This window comes from Coloeus monedula (assembly GCF_965178545.1).
Source record: "Coloeus monedula genome assembly, chromosome: 1".
Taxonomy (NCBI): domain Eukaryota; kingdom Metazoa; phylum Chordata; class Aves; order Passeriformes; family Corvidae; genus Coloeus; species Coloeus monedula.
In genome coordinates, this window is record NC_138781.1 from 43,003,363 (window position 1) to 43,029,143 (window position 25,781).

The 25,781-nt window shown below is 43.6% G+C and overlaps 1 protein-coding gene across 2 annotated transcripts in view; it reads left to right on the top strand.

Annotated features, from left to right (window-relative positions):
- The window catches only part of POMGNT2 (protein O-linked mannose N-acetylglucosaminyltransferase 2 (beta 1,4-)), a 31,085-nt gene extending 8,672 nt beyond the window's left edge, over positions 1-22,413 (top strand). Inside the window, exons 1-2 of one of the 2 annotated variants that reach the window (XM_082297182.1) lie at positions 13,706-13,809; positions 20,103-22,413. In XM_082297182.1, coding sequence (XP_082153308.1) covers positions 20,195-21,931 — 1,737 coding nt within the window. In that variant the 5' untranslated portion in view covers positions 13,706-13,809; positions 20,103-20,194 and the 3' untranslated portion in view covers positions 21,932-22,413. Of the gene's footprint in view, positions 1-13,705; positions 13,810-20,102 lie in introns of those variants that run through there. The other variant, XM_082297181.1, reaches the window with a different exon arrangement.
- The last annotated feature ends 3,368 nt before the right edge of the window (positions 22,414-25,781 follow it).

A 25,781-nucleotide genomic window follows, 5' to 3' on the forward strand; every position in this document is an offset into this window, starting at 1 on the left:
ATAGGGAGCTGTTGTCTTTTAAAATCAGTGAGCACTCAAGTCTGTTGGTTTAAAATCTTGCAATATGTCTAAAATTAACTAGGAAAGTGTGTGTAAATAGTACTGATAATACTAAGCCCTTCATAAACTCAAAATAATGTGTATTTTCCACGTTTAGGCTGAAATACCTGGAGCTGCACATGGATTTATCCTTGTCAGTTCTTCTGACATCACATTTAATAGAGATGTTTTTTTCAGATGTGATCTGTAAACAGATTTTTTTGTTTGTTTCTTTTGCAGTAAATGTTGCTTCACCCACATTTTTTCTTTTCCCGTCTTCAAGTGTTTTCTCCCTTCTTCTGATTTAAACCTGATGATGTTATGCTATAGTTAAATTATCAAAGAGGGAGAGCGATATCTGTGTCCTCCACCTTGTTGTAAAAAAATCTATATTTTTGTTTTCTGCAGCGTATTGAGAGCAAGATAAACGAGCGGGGTGTTGCCATCCTTTATCACAGTCAGAATGATAAATGACACGTCCCGGAAAGTTTAAAGATGCGTAAGAACGCAAATCCTTGGCCCACAAGGATGTGTGGTTGAAAGTGCTGATCCAGCCAGGAGTTAGGCACACCCTTAAATCTAAGCAGAAGCGTTGCTTCCATTGGGCATATATACCTGGTGCCGTGCTCTGTGGGGTAAGCAAAGCTCATTCTGTGAAAGGAGGTTTCACTTGTTGTAGTGGCTTGAAGTGGGATAAGGACATGAGCTTTTTCCTGTCCCCTGGAAGAGCAGTCTTGAGAGTAGTGCAGGTGTTGCTGTTCTGTGTTACTGTCCTTGGCTCAACAGCGTCACTGATGTAGATGGAAACCCTGATGGTTTGGTGTTTGCTACCTTACAGTGCATCCCTCCACTTCTCCTCACTTTTCACACTCTGCCTGTGTCTGGTAACCATAGCAGAACGCCTTGTTTGTAGCAGGTGATACAGCACCCCAACACCTCTGCCTAGCAGGGTGGAAGCACTAGAAGAGACTGAGGATATTACACAGTTTCCTCCCTAGCAAACAGCAAAATATGTATAAATTTTCAATAATTTGCAATTCAGCAAGGAGGGCCAACAATATACTGGGGGGCATCAGGCACAGCATCGCCAGCCAGGCGTGGGAGGGGATTGTCCCACTCTGCTCTGCACTGGGGCGGCCTCGCCTCGAGTGCTGGGGGCAGTTTTGGGTGACACAATGTAAAGAAGACATTAAGCCATTAGAGAGTGTCCAAAAAAGGACCACAGGAATGGTGAAGAGTCTGTAGGGGAACTCTGGTGAGGAGTGACTGAGGTCACTTGGTTTGTTCAGCCTGGAGAAGGGGAGACTGAGGGGAGACCTCACTGTGGTGTTCAGCATCCTCAGGAGGGGAAGAGGAGGGGCAGCTACAGATCTCTTCATTCTCGTGACCAGTGATAGGACCTGAGGAAATGGCCTGACGCTGAGTCAGAGAAGGTTTAGGTTGGATATCAGGGAAAAGTTTTTCACCCAAAGGGTGGCTGAACACTGGAAGAGGCTCCCCAGGGAAGTGGTCACAGCACCAAGCCTGACAGAGTTCAAGAAGCATTTAGACAATGCTCTCAGTCATACGGTGATGCTTAGGATGTTCTGCATGGGACCAGGGGTTGGACTCAATCTTTACGGGTCCCTTCCAACTCAGCGTATTCTATGATTCTATGATCTTTTCTCTATCTGGTTCTTTTTCTGGGTCCTTTAGTGGAAGTACTCTTTTTGGCTCTGTTTTGTTTCCTCCCCTTTGGTTCATTTTCATGCCATGTTTCTTACTTTGTATTTGATGTCATGTGTGCTTTCTGAGGATGCAGTGTATTCTCTGCACTGGTTGCTGTCCACATATTCCTGGTAGCGTGAAGTCATCTATTTCTTTTCTCATGGATTTGAGCTTGCTTTCTAACTGGGAGATGATATATCATTTTTGTGTACAGATGTCAATGTTTTTATTGGGTTTTTTGGTACTGAATTAGATGTCATCCGTCTTGCATCCTTGAGATTCTAAAAGAGAGATGGAGGCTGAGTTTTCCTGATGCACTGATTTTATAGCATCAGTTTCACTGAATTACCACCAACTGATCCCACAGCATTGCAGCTGGCGCTGAAATTTTCACATTCGTCTCCTGTGTTTTTAGTGATTTTGTTTACTTCATACAGTGCAATGAGGTCTCAAGCTCATGACTGGAAATTTCTTGGTATTTTATTGATAAATACAGATCAAAAAGATAATCTCCCAGTCTCGTGTTTTTTTTTTTCTAGAGTAGTCTTTGAAGGTTGCACATTCTTCTGTTGTACATGCTTTGTCCAAGTGTGTTTTATTTTTGTTCTCTATTCCCCTCCTACTTGTTTCTTCTCTTCCTTTCCTTCATTGCAGTCCTAGGTCTTCTTTATTCTTTTGGGTTGTTTTGTTTAGGTTTGAGAAAAGACACACCTGAGTTTAAGTATAGTTGGCTATTTGGAAGTTTTCCTTAAAAATGCCGTGTAAGCAAAGACCACAGTAATTTGCTCCTTCATCTCTTCAAGCTTTTTCCAGTGTCAACTGAAAAGTTTCACAAACTTTTCCCATCCTGCCTCCAGCTTTCATTGCCTTTTGACCATCCTGTGCTCCAAAGCTTGCTTTGTCATACCTGTGAGAGGCTGTGCTGCACAATTCTCACATCCAAACCGACTGATGTTTCCCTTTTCCATTGTAAAATGTTTCAACTTTTCCTTTCAAAACACACGTCCAAGTATTCTCCTCTCTTCTGGCCTTTGACTCTACCTTATAAAACTGCAACAGAGATCGAGGTACTCACTGGCAGCTGGACTTCTCTGCTCCGTTGCATCCAGGAGCCCCTTCTTCAGCTGCTAGATGTTCTGGAGGCCACATGTGCATAAAAAGGGGTCAAGGGGCATTTTGATATTAAACAAGGATTTCTTCGTTCTTGTGTGGAGGTGGCATATATGGAGCTTGAGATTAAACATGAGAGGAGTAAGAGTTTATTTGATAACAGAAGGGGTTTCTCATATTTATGAAAAAGTGGGTTTTGTACCAGCTTACTTGCCAAAGTTCAACTGCGAAAATGTAATTCTCAGTGCAAATGGTTCATTTTTTCTGTTTCAGAGATTTCTTTGTATACAGTGTTAATTGCCTTTCCATCTTTTTACTGTTTTACCTTAACAATTTGATTACACATGTGTTTTTGCTCTCAAGAGACAGTGGGTGTGATGCAATCTCTGTTTTAAACTGCTATCATGTAATTAGCAGGGAAAGATGTCTCTGAAGTCTGCTCTGCTGTCTTCTTTGCTGCTCAAGAAGCAAAGAGGAGCTGAATTACGGGATTTGAGTCCTCGACTGGAAGTCCTTGTTGTGTAAGTTTGGCGTAGGCTACTGCTGTTTCAGAGAACCATCTCTTTCTTCAGCTTAGAGCTGTGTGCTAGGACCATGCTTTAATGATGTCAAGGAGTTATGATGAGTTTCTTGGTTATGCTCTATGTACCTCTTGTATAAAGTGGGCTTGCACATAGATCCTTCTTATTCATCTAGTTGTGCTCTCTGATAGTAAACCATAAGGTAACTCTTGGGAAGTCTTAACAACTAACACTGAAAAGTAATTTTTGCTCTCCCTTCTCAGAGCTTTCTGTCTTCTAAACCAGACTGTTTGGGATGTTTCTGCTACATTCTTCTCAAAGCCTTGTTGTGAGTTTTTAATGTCTTTCAGTGCTAAAATTTCACTCGTGCAGTCTTGAGCTGTATGTAAGTTTTGAATTACAGGTGACCAATGGGATACTTAAGCACAGTCTATGTAACATACCTTGGAGATGCCTTGAAGGAATTTGAAATCAACTGCTTCTGTCACAGGAAAAAAGCCCTCCTGAGTCTGTGTGTAGGGACTGCACTCCCCGTTCAGAAGAGAATGCACTGTGTATTGTCAGAGATTCCCTGGATGTGATGGGGTTTTGCATGTGCTTCTGGCAAGCAGTCAGTCAGATGTAGTTACAGAATGACCACAGTCTGTCACACAGAACATTCATTGGTAAGCCTTTGATGTGTTGGAAATGAGTTAGTTGTGAATTGCTTCATGCCTTACTTTGCTGTTGTTTTCCCCTCTCCCATCTGGTCACTTGTAACGTAAATTGAGTGGGATGGTGGTGATTTGTGAATTGAAATCCCTTTGCACTGGAAAATTAGTTTCCCTGAGCAGATGAGGCTTTCATCTGTAGCTATGTGGACAAAATGCCCTCTCCAGAAAGGTGTGTGACAGCACTTTCATGACCTCTTTTTTTGCACTGACTCAAGTGTATCATAAACTCCCTTCTGTGAGCCCAACCAGACTCAGGCTGTTCCTGCTGTTGTCATTTATTTCAATTTTAATTTCAATATTTTCCTGCTTACCTTTCACAATGGATAGGAGGAGTGGCGGGAGGGAAGAGGAGGACCGGTGAAAAATAAAAGGGTGCACAAAGATTAATTTGTGTAATTTTCTCTTTTAGAAGGAGGGAGAGAGACACCTGGGAAAATAGGTTTTCAGACCTCTAAGCACGCAGATGAAATACTGCCCTTCCTAGCAGACACTGTGGTGTTGCACTGAGGCAGTCACTTAGCACTAAAACGATATGACCAGATTCATTTTGAGGAGGCATGATGTGGTTTTCTCCGTGTGTCTGCATTTTTACTGCCTTTAGCTAAGTTAGGGCCTTTGGTGCTTATCAGTTTTTAATGATTTGTTCTTACCTCTGCTCCTTGCTTCTGGCTGTTTGTTCTTTACTACTTAGGCTGTTACTCATGTTCATGTAGAGACCTGAGAGTTAATAGAAAATGAAGATTGGCGTTGCTGTCACCTTCCCTTCTCCTGTAAGGTTGCCTGGGACAGTTCCACAGACATTTATATATGGCTTTTCAGCATCTTGGCTTCTGACTAGGTTATGGTTGTGTCAAATGGGAAGCTAGCAGCTCATTGAAATTAATTTCTTTGGATTTATAAAACCACTGATTAATCATCTTTTAATGTGGGTATAAACTTAAAAGAAATATGTAGTCTCTGTCTTAATTGTAATCTTTTATATGAATTTTGCAATAGTCATACATATGTATTATATACAAATATATATGTACTTAGCACAGAGGTCACAAGGCAAGCTATTATGCACAAAGTTCTCTAGTCCTTTCTTAATTTATGTGCATGTATTGTCCCATTGGAACACAGGACTCTTATGTACAGGCTTATTTTTAAGCATTAAATATATTCAAGCAAATGAGAGAAGAGGGTTTTTATTTCAGTATATTTTGGACTTTAATTTGGTATATTTCATCACCTTGATGATAAAGAAATGGTGGTTATTTTGTGTAACTGTAAGTCACTTTAGCAAGATGGTTGTTTTCTAGTCAGTCCTCAGTCCCTGACTTTGGTCCTTTCTCCTTTCACACACTTGCTGCAGTAATACCAGTGCAGATTTGGGTCTTCATAGTTGCAAGAGAAGCTTTTTGTGCTGTTGCTTTAATCCCTCTGCCTGGAAAGAAGGGTTGGCTACCTCAGCAGATTGCTCCTGTCAGCCTTCAGGACAGATTATAAGCACACCATTCTGCCATAGAAGGGGGAAAGCAGGATGAGCCAAGGCAGGAAGGTTGTGAATGTCCTCTGTCTCTGACGTCTCCAGACCTGGGATAGGATTCACTGCCTGTGGCCAGTACATATGTGCATTTTTGTCTTGTCTTCAAGGTCACAAGAACCTTCCTCTTTGAGGCTGATGGGTGTGACAGCACCCATGCCTTTACTATGGCTCATCTTGGGAATGCTTTGCTAGTGAGAGGGTTCAGCCCTGCTCCAACCCTCCCTGTGCTAGGTGGCTTCTGGGGGAATGGCTGCATCAATGCTAGTAGAAGCCTAGAGATGGAAAAGCACATCCTGATGTAGGAAGCTATCTGGAGAGCCCTTGATGTCTTGAAATACTCTGTAAAGTAGCTGAAAGACCACTCTGTTCTTGGCTTTGCAAATATCAGGACATGGACCCAGAGCTGTACAAAATGAATGAGGGCAGATGTTTTTAACTGGAGCTGTCTTAAACAGGTGGTTTGTTGGGCTGATGTTGCTCCTTCTGTCAGTGACAGTCAGGTTACACTTCAGTTATTTGAAGAGATGCTCATTGCCAAAGACTTGACTCAGCATTTGATGCAACAGAGGCAGCAGATCTTGCTGGTAGGAAGGAAGGGAACAGAAATGAGCTGCTGTGGCAGGGTTGGGTAAGGCATCTCCCATCATTGAAGGGCCGCAAGTGAATAGCAACTGTATCAGTAGTTTTGCAGGTGTTCCTCTTTCAACAGATACTTCCTGCTTTTTCTCTGAAACTTTCACCTTCTTGTGTGTATTGAATGTCATATCATATATTTATGGGGGTGTTAAAACCTCCACACAAGTGGGTCACAAGGAGGGCTTGTAGGGGAATGATACACTGATTTATTGGTGGGAAAAATGGGGCAAAAATTAACCACCTTGGTTTTTATTACTATTCAAATAAATACAACAGCAAGTCTAATACAAAAATTTCCCTTCTTACTGCTGTGCCCTTGATAAGTATGCCTAGATTCAATAGTCTTTCCATGAATTTTCAAGCTGCTAAGAGCATGAAGAAGCTCTTCTTAGGTATTGAACTGTAAATTGTTGCATATGACACCTGGAGGAGTTGAAATAGGTTTTTACAATTAATTCAGTGTATTCATCACACTTTCCCTATTGTGTGCAGTGGTTCATGTTGAAGCTGAGAAAGATGATTCATTTGCTTTCTTCTCCCTCCTGTCAGTAGCAGCGGTAGGCCTCAGAGCAACATTTGAAACAGTAAATGCCTGGCCTGCAGCCATGTGTTACTACTTCTCAGCTGGGTGTTCTGATGATACTGTAATCAGATGAGGGACAAGGTAAGAATTCTTTTCCATGGGGAAGATCAGACTGGGGTATTTAAGTACTAATCAAAACCCAATTGTTAGGATATTTTTTAATTGGCCAGCAGATGTTTTTCAGTTCTGTGGCCTATGCTGTCAGGAAACACCCTTTTTTTTTTTTTTACTTCCTGTGTAAGTCATTTTACTATTTGTGAGACCTAATGCTCTGTTCTGAGATTTCATGTGACTATCAGTACCCCTGGGATATGCTCCCCATCCAGAACATGGATGTTTTGTGCTCCCTTAGCATCAGTCTAAATGGTTACACTACAGGGAGGGTGTCCTGTGATACTGTGCTCCTATTTGTTGTTAATACTACACTGCTGTCCCAGGAATAGGGTTGGGTTGTATGCTAGCTGCATCCTTTAAAATGTGAGGATGTGTTGCACAGGTGTGGCTGAAGGGGGCGTTGGAGGCAAAACAATCTGTTTGCAATTAAGGGACTCAAAATGACAGTAAACCTTTTTATTTCCCCTGATTTGATTTAGATTCTCCTTTAGCTTGGCTCTGAACTATATTCCTGTCATGCTGCTGTTGCAGCTACTTCCAGGCATTTGTCAGACTGGCTAATTGAAGCACACACTGCAGCTTGGATCGAAACTGCTGTTTTGATCAAGACTGTAGATGCTGCTACTGCTTCTTGTGGAGTTCTTTCCATGAAGTATTAGTGATGCCTTAGGTTTTAACTTTTATATTTTTGAAATCCTGTGCTGCCTAGTGTGTAACTCTGATGTTTCTTGTGGCCTGTTGGCTGCTGTTCTCTCATGCTGGTTAGACATTAACAAACCCTCTCTAGGTTTCCACCTCAAAGACACCAGGCCCCAAAATGTGTAAACTAAAAGCCTCTAAAGAGGGGGGCAAACTTGGGGTAATTACATCATGATCTGAGGTTATAATTGGAGAATTAACGCTGATAGGCAAATGAACCAAACTTATAAAAGTGTGAAGAACTCGTGACCCAGAGTCCATCATGACTGCCCAGGGTGTACCTTTGAAGGCCCTTCAAACGAGTCCCTCCTTTTTTATTCTCTTATTCTTGTCTAGTCTCTCTGTTTTAGGTGGCCACCTCAAGCATCACTCGGACTTTGGTCTGTAGGTTTGGGTTCTCAAGGTTTTTAAGAAAGTGCAAAGTCTCTGAACACAGAAAAAGTGGAAGGTTAGAACAAAGGCAGCTCAGGGAACAGTCCTATCATAGAATATTCTGAGTTGGAAGGCACCCACAAAAACAGTCAAGGTCCTAGACCCTGATCCTCAAAGCCCTCCTGTAATCCTGCTTATGAACCGAGATGTTCGAGTCAATTCTGGAACAACTGCAGCCCACTTGCAAACCAGTTGCATAATCCAGTGAAGGCAGTTAAATTCTTGTACATCTTAAGCCCCATCCTTTGGATACTTCCATGCAGTTATTATCTGTTCACCCCTATAGATCTAAGGGCCTGACGGTTTGTGAAAAGCAAGTTTTGTGTTTCTGTTATGTCTCTTCTTTTCCATACCGTGGTACCCCTATGATGTTCACATTCAGGAGTGTTCTTCCTTTCAAGAGCTCTATTTTGCTGTGATATTAACATCTTGATTTCCTAAGACATCTGTAAGACTTGTTGGTTGTGACTGCCCTGTTTGTCTCAACAGACAGGAAAAGGGGCTCTCTTCCTTTTCCTCCAGAATTCTCAGGACAAGTCGTTCTGACAGGGCCTCCAACTAGAAGCTAAATTGTGGGTCCAGGGGGGTTTCCCAGGCATGCAGGAGGCCCCTGGACCCTCTGCATTGCAAGTATGGTGGGAATAGAAGATGGGAGGAGGGTGTGTGGGGAACAGAGCATGTCAAGCTTGTGGCTACTCTTCTAGCAGCTCTTTGAGAGCAATAGTGACAGAGCTGGTAACTTATTCCTCTCTGTGCTTTACCATGTTTACTCTGTCACCTGTGGTCTTGGAGGCACCAGTTTCTGTGTTGAGCCCTGAAGCCCACGAATACAACCTTGGAGTACACAAGAGGTTTTGATTGTTGGTGGATTTTTCACAGGAAGCTGCTCCCGTATTAATGGATGCTGGTATGGTACATCCCACCCAGATCCCTTTGACAGTTTCAGTCTTTTTATCTGTAAAATGGAAGATGTGTTTCTTCAGGTGAGGTTGTGTCTTAATATTGAAGTGTCATCTGAGAGAGGGCAGATGATCTTCCTGCTGCCTGGGCAAAAATAGTTAACAAATAGCGGCTGTGGGAAGCACCAGGGTGAGGCCATACCGAGGGATCTCAGGCAATGTTTTACCCTTGGTTTCTCATGTCAGTCTTGGTGAACATCATTTACTTACCAAAATGCTCTTCTGAGCATGAATTATCTCAAATCTATGAATTTGTCAGGTTGATGTCAAGACATGTAACCTCTGTGTGTGTGTGTGTGTGTGTGTGTGTGTGTGTGTAAAATATGTTTGATCATACTTAAACCTTTTTAAACCTGGTATTTATGTAAAACTTGCACCCTACATCTCTTAAGCCTTGGGAGTATGTCATTCTTGAGGCAGTTGAGGAAAGTGGTGTTTGGCCCTTGAAATATTCAGAAAAATACCTTTTACCTTGTCAAAGTATATTCTTGCTTAGTCAAGAATTTTCAGTATTTGGCTGAAGTCCTGGTCCTTTTGACATGAGTTTTAATGTTAACTTCTGCAGAATCAAAATGTCATCCTCTCTGTGTGAAGTCCCAATCTTGGTGTCCAGAAACCAAATGCTTCCTTTGTCTCCTTTTGTATTTATCAGTACAAAGACTTTTTTTGTTAGTTCAGGCATATTTTTTTTTTTTTTTTGTGCTCTCAAACTGAAATGCACTTTTGGTTCAAAAGCACTGCAGGAAGAACAATTTCTTATAGAGAGTCCTTCTGGGACTATAAATAATAAATGCTGTGACTCAGAGTGACGCAGGCACCCCTGCAACATATATGTGCAAGGCAAAAATTCAGTAAATAATGATTTACCTGCTCTCTGTCAGCCCTAAACCAAGAGGGACCTATTCAGACTTTCTTGCTAGCTTGATGAGTTTTGTTTGTGCTGTACTGCTTTTTAGGAGTTCTAAAATGTGATGCTGTTTTTGAAGGCTGCAACTTTATGAGGGGTATTAAATATTTATCAAATGCTTTGTTCTGAGCCAAGACCTCCTATTCAAACCTTACCAGCCTGTAGTAGGTGCTGACTGTGAAGAGCTTGGGACTGCCACACTCAGTGCCTTATGGTGCAATGGTAATGGACAGTTATTATTTCACAGTTGCTGGAATTATTTGGTTATGGTTCCTCCCCCACCCCTTAATGATGTAGTTTTGTACTTTGTGGTGTGGCAGATTGACAACAGGACCATCTTCAGGACACAGGTTAAACTCTCTAAATTCTGTGCAGTGTGATAAATTGTACCTAAGAAATCCATTAACATAACTCATTGCAGAGGTAGAGAATAAGCTTATTCATAAATAGAAGACCGGTCTGTATATGTTGTCCTTTCTTCGCCAGTAAAATAAAAGCTTGTCTAAGATAAAGAGACCAACATGGTATGTCTGGGTTATCAGGGGTCCCACTGATAAAGTCGCTAGCCAAGATCTGTGGGGTCAGCGGAAAGGCTCCCATTAGCATCAGTGGAAGGTAGGTCATGCAGTGGAGCTTTCTGAAGTGCAAAGAACACCAAGTCAAGATGTGTTTTCTCAAGTGAAGTGAGCTCCAAATCTAACTCCACTCCCGGAGTTTCAAAATTCAGAGGAAAAATATCAGACTTGTTCCACACAAGGCAACATCTCTGTATTCGGAGGGACAACGGGACAGTGAGATGACCTTAAAAAGAGATGGGTGACTCTGAATTTCCTTAGTCCCAATAGGACAGGCTGAGGGCACTGGGTAGGCTCTCTTCACTTTGCTCTTTTTTTATTATTTATTTCCTCCGGGCAGATGTGACTGACCAGTGTCTCTGTGAGATCCTCTCAGGACAGACATAAGCTCATGCTGTAGTTCAAAATCCACCTTGAGTGTGTGGGAAGAGGTGCCAGAGAACTTTTCTTCTTTTTCATCCTTCTTATTTTACCTGTTAGGTCTCAAAGGGAAAAGCCTCACAGACAGATATTCAACAAGATGTGTCCTGCAAATATGCAGTCAACACGTTTGCAGAGTGCCTCATATGTTTGCTTGTGATCTGCCTGCAAGAGTGTCCCTGCGGGGCTGAGATCTCACTCCTGTGTTTAGTGGTGTGACTTCCTGCCATGAGCCTTTTGGTGGGCTATGGTCTGCATGTAGATCCCACTGTGGGACAAGAACTGGAAATGTTCCCAGTCAGTACTATCTGGTTTGCCATCTTCATGAAGCTGCTCAGTCCCCACAGGTTCAAGCTCTGCTCTGAAGGTTGGTGTAAGGGACTCACCTCCATGAGCTTGCGTGCAGTAGGAGATTCTCTTATAAGCTCCTGGATAATTTCTGTGCCTTTGTGTTTAGGAATTACTTGTTTCCACCCTAAAAAATAACTTTAGTTTGAAAATACTATTCCCTGGGTCTCTGAAGGAGGGCAATCACAGCCTTGTTCAATTCTAAGCCATTTGCTGACCATCACAGCTGGGAAATTCCTTCCTTGGTGCCAAGGGAATTACTAGAAAGCATGATGAAAGGCTTTCATGTCCTCTAGCAAAGGGGCATTTTTTCCTTTCTCTCCTATTGTTTTCTTCTCTTGTGTGAGGTGTTTGGTGTAGCAGTGGCGTTAATGATCCTCAAAAGCAGGATTTCTAAAATGCGTGTGTCCCCCCTCCCCAAAGCAGTTTGCCGCCTGTCTCCCAAGACATGCTCAGCTCCGTGAAACAGCACGGTGGTGTTTGTTTCAGTGTGGCCGCCCGTCGGGGATTTGCAGGAATACTGCAGCAAATCATCCTGCATGCAAGGCTGACCTCTGGGAGGCTAACAAATTGAGGTGAGCCAGCTGGAGCGATAGGACACTGCCGGTAGACAGAGCATGCTCAGACCTGGGGGAGAGAGGTAGCTCAGGCTGCAGATGGTGCACGGGTTACGGTGCCGAGAGCTCTTCGATGGGATTTTTGCTTTTTCTTTGTGGTGGTGAGGAAAGAAGAAGACTGGAGAGTGCTCGTTACCCTGCAAAGCATAGCTTTAAGGTGTCTTCTTTTTTCTTTTCTCCTGTGAAAGAGAGGCACCGGATAGCATTTCCTGTTATTTAGCAACACCAGGTATGCATGCATGTGCTGAAACACCGATCTACCAGTGATAGTACTTCCAAGACTAAAAGGGTTGCAGATGCTCTGAATTACTGCATTTCTTTGCTGGGTGTCATTGTAACTATGCTGTGTTTGCTGTGCTGGTCACATACGGCTCTGAATTCAGTTTTGTTGGCAGTCCTGGTTGCAGTGTACTGAGGGGAGGGGGGAGGTTAGCATGTTTTTCATATCTCCTCACTCCCCTTTCCCCACAAGTTCACACTGAATCCCTCCTCTATGTGTGTGCACATGTGGGAAGGGAGTCAGTAGTTCATTTGTAATCCCACGTTTTTGTAGTCCTTCTTTGTTTGACTAGCGGTTTGCTTTATCATTTTTGAACAAAAGTCTCATGGGGAAAACACCTCTGATGTGGACTAAATTCTGTAGGTTTGCAGAAGTGTATTTCTTGCCGGACAGGTGCTGCTATGGGATTACTCTTTTTTTTTACCCTCCCCTAAAAGCATGCTAATGTGGAGCTTGTGGTAACCAAGGAGGGATTTTCACTGTTCTTATTGGCTGTGCTGTGCTCCAAACAATTTTGGCTCCTGCTTAGAATTTGCAGCACACGGAGCAGTCCTGGGCACCATGCTGATGGAAAGCAGGGAGAGCTCAGGCTGTAAATGCTGCTAAGCATCAGTCCCAGGATCCAAATAACACAGGTACTCTACCTGCTGGAGAACAGAGAAAGAAAGGATAGATAAAGTACAGAGAATAACAAATGGCAGCTAAAGCCCAGAGGCATAGTTGGAGTGGCTGAAGATCGTCTTGTTCAGTGCTTTGGGATTTTGCATCATATTATTTTAAATTCAGCTTTGCAGCATTAGTAAATTTTCCCTTCAGCCACCCCCGCTCCATCTTTCCTTTAGGCAGACCACTGAAGTAAGATAAACCTGCTTCTCTCTTGACATTTTTTTTCCTGACAAAAGTATCTTGCTTACAGACTAAAAGCAAGAAACCAGGCAAAACAAGAGGTTCTTTACTCATATGACAGGGCTGTTAATGACAGTGTAATCAGATAGGTTACTTTGTTCACTCTGGTGAACAAAGATTAGCTGGATGAACTCTGTCTGTTAAGCTCTCCTCTCTGTCTAGCCATGGTTATTTTGAATAACTTGGGTTTTCATCTTTAGGCTTGGAACTCTCAGATGGTGAACAAGACCTGAGGGCTGAGATGAATACCTTCTTTTCTTTTTCTTCACCTTTTTAGCTCGTTTTTCTTACATCTCTCGCCTCAAACTTGTTTATCAGAAATGCATCTTATTTAGGGGAATTTTCTGGAGATCTGGGATTTTGTTTGGGGAAAGGATTTTGTACTCCATTATGGATGGAGGAGAGAACTTGGAAATGCAGATCTTAAAAGCCCAAGAAATATTCTTTTTAGATTTATACTTTTAGCTCAGCTTTGTGGTTTGCTTCTATGTATTGACTGCTTAGTGTTGGAATTTTTTAACCTTTTGTTTTGTAGATCAAGACAGGAGTATCAGCAAATACTAAATCAATGGCTGCTAGTCATTGTGAAGGGTTGGATCTCTTCCTGTCCCAGCTCTCACTCTGAAATTAAAAGGAAGAAAATTTAAGTTTTCTATCCATAAGTGCAACTGGTAGGTGTCCTGTAGCCACCAGACTTCTCCTCTTCATACTGAAGGTACGTTTGCAGTAGGGACCATTGCACAGAGCCTCAGTCTCCTTGGTTTCAGTCTCGTATAGAAAGATTAACAGTTTTGCTTTCTATTCCTCACTTATGCTAAACCATAAAAACTGAAGATAGACCTAATTTTGATCACAACTCTCTATAGATAAGGGTTTCATAAGACAGGGGGTTTTTAAAGTATATTGTAATATTTTGATTTTTTTTTCTGAATAAAGCTCTATTTTTAAAATTCTTCTTGAGACTACATAGTCAAGATATTCTTATTTATCATGTCCCTTCTTTGTATCAGGCTTCATTAATGATATTTTTATCTTTAACTGCTGAGATTACTCCCTCTACAAGAATCTGCTCTTTTCCTGTTTAAAAAGTCAGCACTTCTACAGTTGGCTGCTTTTTACAAAGAAAATGTTCCAGTATATCAATCATTCAGTGTACCATCCTTTCTTTAATGTGCTATGTACTGTGAAAGATATATGTATCTCATTAAATAAATAGAGTGAATAAGATGATAGCAGCTTTTTGGTCTGTGGGGATTGACTTGCTTGTAGTTCTGTGGGAATCTGTGACAGAGATGAGAATAAAAGCAAATTCTTGGCTGCTGAATCCCAACTCCCCCTCCTTCCAATTGGGAAAGTTGCCTTCTAGCAACTTCTGCTTTGAGCATGAATGAAGTAGGTATTTAAAACTGCATGTGTTACATACACTGAATCCTTAGCTAAGCCTCTTGCATCAGGGATGGGAGAAAGAACAGAAGACATTTTGCAGGGGGAGTGTGAAATGCCATGTTTGCATGCTTTTCTCTTCCTGTACTGGTCCTGGAAAGCCAGTCTAGCAAGGGATGGATCCAGGGGTAGGAAGTGATGATGGGGAAAATGTCCTTGAGGAGGGAATATCTGCTCCTACCCCTCCCAGTGTGTTACCGTAACAAGAAGCCCGTTTCCTGCCCATGCAGCTCTGCCATAATTCCTTCGCTGTCCTGTGGCAAGGGCAGCCCCAGTCCACTTCCAGTTGTGTTGCATTTCTGGGAACTGTGGAGATGATTCTGTTTGGACATCCTGCCACCACTGGCAGGCTGTGTGCACAGGAGCTGACCAGCCAAGTTGGCCTCCATGAGGAGGCATTTCTCTCTGTGCACGGAGTGGTGATGTTCTCTGGAAATGTGTCTCCTTCATGCTTTTTGTTTTGTTTTTCCATTTTATGAGGCTTTTTAGCCTGCTGTAGCTCTGGGGAGCTGAACATTGGCCTGGAAAATGTTTGGGCAGTTGGTAACAAAAGCTTGTCAAGGCCTAAATAGACAAAACTAGCACTTCTCATTCTTTTAATACCTGCAAGAATAGGTGACCCCTCTTTAGGCATGCTGGTCGCCCTTGTTCTCCCTAATCAAACTCTTGGTTTTTCCCTTTGGGGGTTTTAGTAGTGTGTGTTTGTCTTTTTTGTAGTTGGGGTTTTTTGATGTGGATTTTGTAACTTTTCTCCCATTTCTTACTTAGATTGCAGTCTTTAAAATTGAGAGATTTGGAACACTGTCCATCATATTAATAGCTTTAGTGATTCATCCTACTGTAGCTTCACAATTAAAAAAAGAACAACAGAACTCATCTCCTAAATGAATCCAAACAGTTCTTTATGCCAACTGCCTATTAGTGGAAATTCCTCTCTCATCCCACCCACTCTGATCTCCTAGACATGTTAATAGGAGATGGAGAGCAGTGTCTCCATCTATGTTTCCTGTGTCCTTACCACTTCCTGAGGATGTTTAATACATCAGATAACCTGTAGCTAACAGGCAGAAGGGGCTGCTGTGTGCAAACTTGAAGGAGAGTATTATGGACCTGCAAGACACTGGAGATCTCTGCCAGAAGTGCCTGCTGAACACACCAGATGAATGTTCCTTAAGACTTCACCTGGTCACCAGCAGCCAGTGCTAGTTCGAGGAAAGGTAGCTGGGCTGTGAGAATGAAACCGGGATGCTTTTGCTAAGTGAATAGGGATGGAGGAAGAAAATGGGGTAAGCTCTTCATGCCTGTGATCTCTTGGAAAAAGAGTAAAGATGAGCTGACCAAAAATAGAGTCCCTCCCACAGGCTCTTAGCTGCTGGAGCGGCATCCATTGTGGCTGAGCTGCAGGCTTCAGGATATGCTCTCTTAATTCCATTGCACAGTCTTGAGCTGCCCCCACACCAGTGTTTTTGTTGAACTCTCCATGTCTGGCTCTAAGTCTGCTGCCCCCTGCCCTGTCAGCATCACTGGCAGGGAAATCTGCCTCTTCTGCTTCCCTCTCTCACTCTGCTGCTCCCCTGCAGCCCACTTGTCTCAGGAGTCCTCAAGGGCACGTCCCATCCCCTCCCATGGGACGGACATCACTGCCCTTTGCCAGCTTGGCAGCAAGAAGCTCTGTGCAGCTTTTACATGCATGTCTCTTCTGGCTTGGCTCTGGTCTATCAGCTGTCATTTCTCCTGGTGCTGAAGGATGATGCTTTAGCATTTCAAAGCAGAGTGGAAAAATGTCAGTCCATGCAATTTCCTTGGTATGATGCCATGAAGACTTTTTGCCTTTTCTTTTATACCCCTGTTATACCTTTTTACAACTTCTGTATTCTTAGTGCTTTTTGCCTACATTCTTGGACTTGTTTGTTCAGCTAAGAGACTAAACATTTTAGAAGATTTGTAAGTAAGGGTTAGTGTGCCCCAGACCCCAAGGTCCTCTCCAGAACACATTCTGTAAACTAAGATAGAACCATCCAGGGGAAGGCTTCTTGGAGAGGGGGGCTCATTCAAGCCTCTCAATTGTGGAATCTTTGACAGATATGCTAATTAGTAAGACCTCTAATGTTATACCAGATCTTTTGGGGGGGGCATTGCGGTGTGCATTTTGATGCATTTGACCTAGATGTAGTGCACCTAAAGATCCTTAAAATAAATACCAAAGTAAAATCCCTTTTTCCCTTCTAACCTTGTTTGACTCTTGATTTTAAGACCGGGAAAAGGCATCAGGTAACTGGGGCGTATTACTCACGTGGAGCAGAGCCCTGGTTATCCCAGCATCACTGGGAAGTGAGAGGGTGGATGAGTGTGGTAGGGATGGGGAGGAGGGAGTCTGTGAGCAGCTCGGGGGCTGACTGGCCTAGAGGCTGCCCTCTATGGAGAAAGAAACAGCACAGAGCACTCTGCTCTTAAGAAAAGTAACAGCGTGTCTGGCCTGCCACTTCTGCAAGTGCCTTTCAGTTCTTAGGATGTTCTCTGATAACACTGTGGGAATGGCAGCTCTAGACCCATTTTGTGAGGGAGATTTAGTAATGAAAATTTATTTTATTGTGAAGCAGCTCTCTTCAGGCAGAAAACGAAATGCTTTCACCTGTTTCAGTGTTACCCTCTGCCTCCTGGGAAAGTTTCCTATCCCATGTCTACTGCTGCTGACAGCACTTTATGACTGATCTTGGCTTGGGGGACTGAGGAACCAGGGGACATGGAGAGTGATTGCTTGCCTTTCCTCCCTTGGTGCAGCCTCTCCTGGGTATGTAAAAGCAAACTGTGGGATTGTTTGTTACTATTTATGCTGTATCGTTCCCTGAGGGACCAAAAATTATCGTTCTTGAAGGTCTGTTTTCACCGAAAGTGTCAGATTAAAAAAAGGTGGATGATAAAATGTGGGAAAACAGGCAAAGAATTAAGACAGTTCTATGAGTACCTGTGAAATTCTCCTTTCTCTCTGCCTGCAGCACCCTTTCCTGTCCACATCCCCTTGTTCACTTCCAGCAAAAGCAGCTTTCTTCCAGGCAGCATGAACCAGGATTTAGGAATTGGCAATGAGGAACAGAAATGAAGATGGATTATTTTAGCATTGCTAACATTTAACACATATTCCTGACACCTGGTTGGCTAAAGTACATACGCTCACTTCAGCTAAGTGCAGGGAAGTGAAAGAGCTGTAATGAGGGAAGAGGTGGAAGAGGGCCTTGCAGGTGATTTTTACTAAAAAGCTGAGTTGTTCATTCCTAGCCATTTAGCAGGTGTGGCTGTGGCAGAGTCTGAAATGAAAATTGCTAACCTCTGAACATTGGCTGCATCCATCAGGCTGCATCTCTGAAGTGCCTCTTATGCCCTTCCCTTGGGGCTGGAGGGGAGAGAACAAATCAGTCAGGGGTGAAACATTTGAACAGGCTGTTTTCAAGAGGGCCTGTTTGGCTCAAGGGGTTTGTAATGGTCAGCAGAACTCTCTACCACCAAAATGCCCGTGAAATGCAGGTGGTATCAGTGGTGTTTTTATGGACTGTGGGCTTCTTATGCTTTTGAAACACGCACATATACACACTCACCTTGCCATAACGGAATAGTAAAGAAGCCATGTGATCTTCCTTCCTCTGCCGAGTTGTTGCAACTTGCCTCTCTCGACAGAGATTGGCTGAAGAGATGAATTAGTACTAAGAATGAGATAGAGACACATCCTTGGGGCATGGTTTATGGAGAGTTGATCCTGCCCTGATAATCAGATGACCACTCTAAGTTCCTTTCCTTTTTTTTCCATGGTTCAAATCAAAACAATACCTTTTTAATTTGCTGCTTGCAAAAGTTTCTAAATGAAGCAGTTTTTCAGACCACTTGCCTATGGAGGTGGACTTCATTTCTGTTTCATTTGAGTAGCTACAAATTGAAATGAATTTGCTCAGATCCCCCAAGATCACCTCTCAAGTTTGCGTGGCTTACAGCTAGTACTCATTTCTTCAGCATTATTCAGACTCCCACATACCTTCAGTTCTTCCTAAGACAGATCCCGCAGGCTGTTGGGATCTCATGAGGTATAGGAATCCCTTCAGACTTCACTGAATTCCATGAATGATTCTCCATTCAATTACAAGTTGCAGGATCAAGCTTTTAGGTTGCAATATCTCTTTTCAAAGGAATTCCTTTGGCAGTAGAGGAAGTGTTTGCTTTGGTCCCAAATATGCCTGGCTAACTTCCTCCACTTTGCCATGTAAGAAGTGTTTCTTGGTTAAAATGCATGCTTGGGATGTCAGAACATGTACTTGAGTCATAGTTGGGTTTTTTTTCCCCCATGGCAAACTTGTATCAAAGGAAGCTTAAAATTGCTACCTTTAAAGATGGCAGCTGGAAACAATCTAGTGGGGTAAATACTAATCAGAAATTTCCCTTCCTAAAATTCCCCATGAGTCATGGCTGCAATTATTTACAGCCTGTGAATGTTGCCTATTTACATCAGTGAATCTTGATGCATAATGAAAATCGAAGCCCATAAATTCTGTAGGTGAATCAATACCTCAATTGAAGTTCACAGTTGAAATTATAATCAATACTCTGATATAAGCCAGTAGTGTTTCTGCATAGAAAGAAAACAGTGGCAGGCTCTAACAGAAAAAGAATCATGGAGGCCTTGGAGCAGCACAGAAAAGGTTCTCGGGTTGGGATGGGAAAATGCCAACAGTGAAACCCTTCAAATGCATTAGCTTATCATTTGTATAAGAGTTGTCTGTGCTGGTGCGAGCCAGACTCTCACTAAATGAAGGTTTGATTGCTTTAATGACACATCAGTTCCTCTCATAAAGAGCAGAGCTCTCCTCTCTCCCATGCCAATATTTCTTTTGGAAGATGATGGCAGTTCCTAGATTGATCCTGGATTGCAGCCAAAGCAACACCCAGGTGACTCGGGATTCTCCCACAGGGTAGTCCATAAACCTGCAAGTCCTTTCCCCACCCCTGGATAAAATGAAATTGAGTGTGATGTTCACTAGTTCACATTCCACGTGGAGTGTAGCGAAATCTGTCCTGGCAATGCTCCTCGAGCTATCGCTACCTGCACAGTGAAGGTGAGAGGCACTGCTGAGTGCTCTCAGCTACACAGAGCAGGAGGAGGAGCTTGGTCTCCAAGTCCTCTGCAGGTGGCCCAGTGACTGCAGTGCTCTATTTCCTCTCACTGTGGGAGTGGTCTGCAAAGAGCAGAGTGATCCAGAGTCCCAGAGAACATACTTTTCTTTCTAACAGATCTTCGTAGAGCTCATCCTTAAGCTCTTTTACATTTTCTTTTTCAAAAGCATAGAAATGAAAATGAGAGAGGAGTTTTCCTGTAGAGCAGCTCCCCGTTCTGTTTGCTTTGTATTTTTTATAGTTTTGGGGAGACCTTTGGCACTTCTTTCTTCTTTCCCCTCATTCCCTGGAAAGGGGAAAAATTACCAAAAGAAGCTTAAACTCTCTTGAATAGTCCATAAAATATGATTCATGGTGGAGCTGTAAACCTGATGTTTAAATGGTTCCTTTCTTGTTTATTTTCCACAGGTCTTTGCCCTCACCATGTCAAAGAGTGTTAATGATGTGTTCCCTCTCCATTGCATTCCCCACCTGTCATCCTGCTAGGATCTAACTACAGAATGAACATAGCAGCTGTGTTCAATGCCCTGCTCGTGTCTGTCCTTGCTGCCGTGCTCTGGAAGTACATCAAACTGCGCGAGCATGCCGCCATGGTGGAAGAGGAGCTGGTCCTCATGCGCCAGTCTCAGGAACTTTCTGAGGCTCAGATTGACTACCATGCGGCTCTGCAGGCCCTGGTGGAGAACGGTACCAGGATGGTGTGCACTGGCAGGATGCACACTGACCGCATCTGCCGCTTTGAGTCCCTGTGCTACTCTACCGAGGCTGAGGAGTTTGTCTACTTCCACAGCAACTCCTCCGTCATGCTGCCCAACCTGGGCTCCCGGAGGTTCCAGCCGGCTCTGCTTGACCTCTCCTCTGTGGAAGATCACAACACCCAGTACTTCAACTTCGTGGAGCTGCCAGCTGCTGCGCTGAAATTTATGCCAAAGCCGGTCTTCGTGCCTGATGTGGCGCTGATCGCCAACAGGTTCAACCCTGACAACCTGATGCACGTCTTTCATGATGACCTCCTCCCCATCTATTACACCATGCAGCAGTTCTCCGACTTAGATCTGGAGGCACGACTCTTCTTCATGGAAGGCTGGAGTGAAGGTGTTCACTTTGACCTGTACAAGTTACTGAGTAACAAGCAGCCGCTCCTCAGGGAGGAGCTTAAAACCCTGGGCAGGCTCCTCTGCTTTACCAAATCCTATGTGGGACTATCCAAAATCACCACCTGGTACCAGTACGGATTTGTCCAGCCACAAGGGCCAAAGGCTAACATCTTGGTTTCTGGTAATGAGATCAGGCAGTTCACCAAATTCATGATGCAGAAACTGAACATCAGCTTGGAGGAAAGCTCCAGTGAGGAGTACATCGTAGTGTTCAGTCGGACAATCAACAGACTTATCCTAAATGAGGCAGAACTAATCCTGGCTCTCGCTCAGGAGTTTCAGATGAAAACCATTTCCGTCTCTCTGGAGGAGCATTCATTTTCTGACATCGTCCGGTTGATCAGCAATGCGTCCATGCTGGTCAGCATGCACGGGGCCCAATTAGTCATGTCGCTCTTCCTGCCAAGAGGGGCCACGGTGGTGGAGCTCTTCCCATATGCTATCAACCCTGAACACTACACCCCTTACAAAACCCTGGCAACCCTTCCTGGCATGGACCTGCAGTACATTGCCTGGCAGAACACCGACAAGGAAGACACCGTCACCTACCCGGACAGACCTTGGGATCAGGGTGGGATTGCTCACCTGGACAAAGCTGAGCAGGAGCGCATCATTAAGAGCACGGAGGTGCCACGGCACCTCTGCTGCCGCAACCCCGAGTGGCTGTTCCGTGCCTACCAGGACACAAAGGTGAACATCCCGTCTCTCATACACGTGATTAGGCAGGCTGTGAAGACTAAGCCCGGACCCAAGAAGCAGAAGTGGTCTGGTAGCCTCTACCCTGGCAAAGTGAGGGATGCCAAGTGTCAGGCCTCTGTCCAGGGCACGAGTGAAGCTAAACTTGCTGTGTCCTGGCAGATCCCCTGGAATCTGAGGTATCTCAAGGTCAGAGAAGTAAAATATGAAGTGTGGATACAAGAGCAAGGGGAAAACACTTACATGCCTTATATATTGTCCCATCAGAATCACACCTTCTCAGAAAACATTAAGCCCTTCACGATATACCTGGTGTGGATACGCTGCATCTTCAACAAAAATCTCCTGGGACCTTTTGCAGATGTGCTCTTGTGTAGTACATAACCTGCTGCACTACCTGTACAGCTCTAACCTGCTCTCCACTCCATCTGTGGTTTAAAACTTCTCGTCTTGTAGTTTGTAGAGGGCTGAAGAGGACTAGACTGTACCAGTGCCTAAGTGTCCATTTTATTGCACTCCACATGTATTCTTTCAATGGTATTTATTTCCAGTGAGTGTTTGGAAAAAAAAAAAAAAAAAGAGAAACCTCTATGTTCTTCAGAGTAACTTCCAGAGGTTAAATTACATGCTGAATACATGTAATTGAAAAGAGAATGGAAGTGAATTGTGTGTACCTTGGTCGTGATTTAAATTTGTTCCTATTGTGTGGTGACTATTTAAGCACAGCGTTAAAGCGCAGTTAATTCCATGGCTAAGTGGGCAATTCTCATCTGCTTTTTCATTGTAAGTTATTTTTTTCAGTAACTCTTGACTGTAACTTTGAGTTCAAGATTTTGTATGAGAGCCTTCATTAAACTGCTGTAAACTTCCTCAATACTTTTTTGCATTTTATTATTTGTCAAAAATATTACTGTGAGAGATTTGTCCATTGCTGTGATAAAATGTCTATGTGTAGCTTTTTGTTTTTCATATTTTGACTGAAGAGAATGAGACTACAGTGTCAACTTCACGTTTAAAATCAGATTTTAACCTATCACAAAAGGTTGTAGTAAAAGGAGGTAGAAGGGATGGAGTAGATAAAATAATTTACTGTGTTTGAGGAGTTTTCATTTTGTGAGTCTTGCTTAGGTGTGTGAGAAAGGAGTGGGGTGATTTGGGAGAGGTGATGGGGAAGAGATTGCACTTAGAGCAATCTGCTCAAGAAAATCCATTTTTTTGGTGTTTGATCAGAATAATCTGTTGATAATAGTTACTAATAGGTACGTGCTTTGCTAGGGAATAGGCAGGTGGTGGCAAAGGGAAGCTTTCTATGCACAGGTGTTCCTGGATGTTGGTGGAAGAAGGGGAGTCAGGCAGGAAACAGGTAGGTGGTGCCAGGGCATTGGGCTGTCCAGAGCACGTGGCAGGGATCAGGCTGATGACACTCATACCTCTGTTATTCCAGTGAGGGAAGTAGTTTATTCTAGACTTAAATTCATTTTCCCTGAGATCTGAATCTGGCTTCAGTGCCAGGGTGAAATACTGAGTACTTCGGACCTGATCCTGCTCAGATCTGCTTTAGATGGATACCCTAAACGGCACTGTCTTTGAAAAACGGCTCTGAGGCACAAGTGCAGCTCCTGAGGAGGGGAGAAAGAAAGGGGCAGGACTGTGAGATGTTTCCCTGATAGTTGTGAGCATCCTCCATAGTTTATCACCAGTGTTAAAGCAACAGGAAAAGTGCCTTCTTCTCCTCTCCCTCCCCAGTCCACACCTTCCTCCCAAGGTCTGGATGGATGTTTGAAGAGTAGGATAAATGTCTTGCTTTCTGGGCTGATAGATGAGCATCTCAGGGCAGGATTATAATTAGGGGTTCTAGGGAGAGGGGGAGTAAAACATGGCTGCACATATTCAGACAAGAAACAGAAGGATTGAAAAATGAGCGAAACACCACAGCACAACATTGGACCTTCGGGCAAGTGCTACTTCTGTATATCCATTTTCATTATGTCTCGCTTTGTTTTCAAACATGTTTATGATTTAAAGGAGGGGAAGAAACAGAACATGAGTCCCAAAGTTTGCATTTCCTTTGAAATTGTAACCTTGCAAACTAATAGTTTTTGCCTTGATATTTTAAAGGGGCATGGGAATATTCATTTGCATTGTTGTTTTCTTAGGACAAAATAGGCTTCTTGCTGAAGTGAGTATTTGAGCTGTGCCCCAAAGTCTCCATGTGGCTGCATATTCCATGCCATATATGTCAGAGCTGAGGTGAGAAAAACTTCCTAAAAGATGACAGTGAAAGCAGCTGTTCAGGGAAGCCTCCAGGAGCTGTGGCTCCCCAGGAACTCACTGGCTGATGAGCTCCCACTCACAGAAGGGTTTCGCAGCAGTTATGCATCCCTACATCCATTCAAGCTGAAGGTAGCCCTGTGGCCAGTGGCCATGCTGCTGGCTGTTGCAAAGGTGGTATTGTTGGTATCCTATTTGGTAGCGAATGAGTCTTCAGACATCTGAAGTTTAGTCAGCATTCATTTTGTATCAGTTGTCAAAAGTAATTTTCTTTGGGTGTGTGAGCTGCCTGTGTTCTCCGAACCATTGTTCATCCTCAGCAGGATATTGATCTGCTTGTTGCCTTCCTGCCTGCTTTTCTCCATGCCTTTTGTAGTAATCCTGCCTGTAATTTGTAGATCATCCCATTTCACTTAAAATTAGTTCCATATGATTGCAGATTTTATAACATTTGCAGATTGGTTACAGCACATTAACTGTTTTCTTCTCATATCCTAATGACTAATCAACAAAATTGGCTACAGAGCAATGAAGTATCATATACGTAGGTTTCTGTGCTCTTAACTCTGGTATGAAACATTCCCTCGTGTTCAGAGAGAGACTCGTTTTTTCCAGAAGATAATCAAACGTGCTTTCCAAAAATGTGCATTCAGGTTCTGTCTTCCTCATCAGTGCTATGAGTGCTTTATGAGGCAGAAAGAAAATGAAGGGAATTTTCCTTTTCAAATTCTGAGATAGCTGAGCACTGAAGTTGAGCTGGTGATGTAATTTGCCTCCAACACCTGCCCAGTGTAAGTGTGTCTGTGCTGGCACCTCACTTGCTATACCTGAATTCCTCTTCTGCCAGAGCACACGGCACGGAGAGCCCCTGGTCCAGCCTGTACCTGTCATAAATTGGGCACAGTAATGTTATGCTGATTTATACTACCTCAAGAACTGCTCTGGAGTGCTGGCATCTTTCCACAGTAAATTTTCCTTTTAATAACTTTGCCATCAGTGCTTTGCAGGCCCATTCCATTTCTCACCTCCAGTCCTCCCATTTCCCACGGGCTCTTTGTTTCCCTTTGTTTTCTCTGTCAATGCCACTTCTTGATGGATCAGAAGGAATGTTTGCCTGGCGTTATTTAAAGTTCTGTCCTATAGTGAATGCAGACTCTCTGTGTACAGGGGCTGAGGCTGCATCTCTCACGTGGGCAGGGAGGCAGGGCTGGAGCTGGATTAGTCTATTTCCAGGAGAGCGTCTTCCTTGGGTGAGCTTGTGGGGCTCCTTTTGACAAGCTACTTTGTGCAAGAGACTTGGAACTTCTAGCGCTGCATCTTTTGTTTCTGCTGCCAAAGCAAATACATTATGCTCTCTGGTGCTGTCTGGCCATGCTGTCCTGGAAGAAGAGAAATAGCTGGGATTAAATCCAGAGCCCTTTGGGGACAGTGCAGGATGCTGGTCTTGAACTCGCTGCTGCTGTTGGGCTTGTCTGTGCTTGCAGAGATGGATCATCCAGGAGGATTTCCTCTGGCTGCAGTTTCGTATCACCTGATTAGCCCAAGGGCGAGGACCAGCCAGTGGCTGCGGTGTTGGGAGGGCTCTTACTGACATGTATGAGGATGAAGAGGAACTGAATGGAGCACTTGGACCCGTGAGGTGTTGGAGCAGGAACTGCAGGTTGATGGTAGTACCACCATGGGTGGTAGGGGCAGGCAGTGATGGGCTAGTTGCAGCCCTGACTGGTCACGCAGGGTGGGTTTTGCACCTCCAGAAGGTGACTAGAGGTAGTTAATCAAAATTCTTGGGTCTGCAGAGTTCAATTTTTTTCTGCCTCCTTCCTCTCCCTTCTCCTGATTCTTTTTTGACAGATCCTTTTCTTAAGCAAATTTTAACTCTTGAGAGCAGTAACTTGTGACTTTAAAGAACTACTGTGGAGGCAAGGAAAATTAAAACCAAAAAACCCAAGCTCTTTGAAAGACA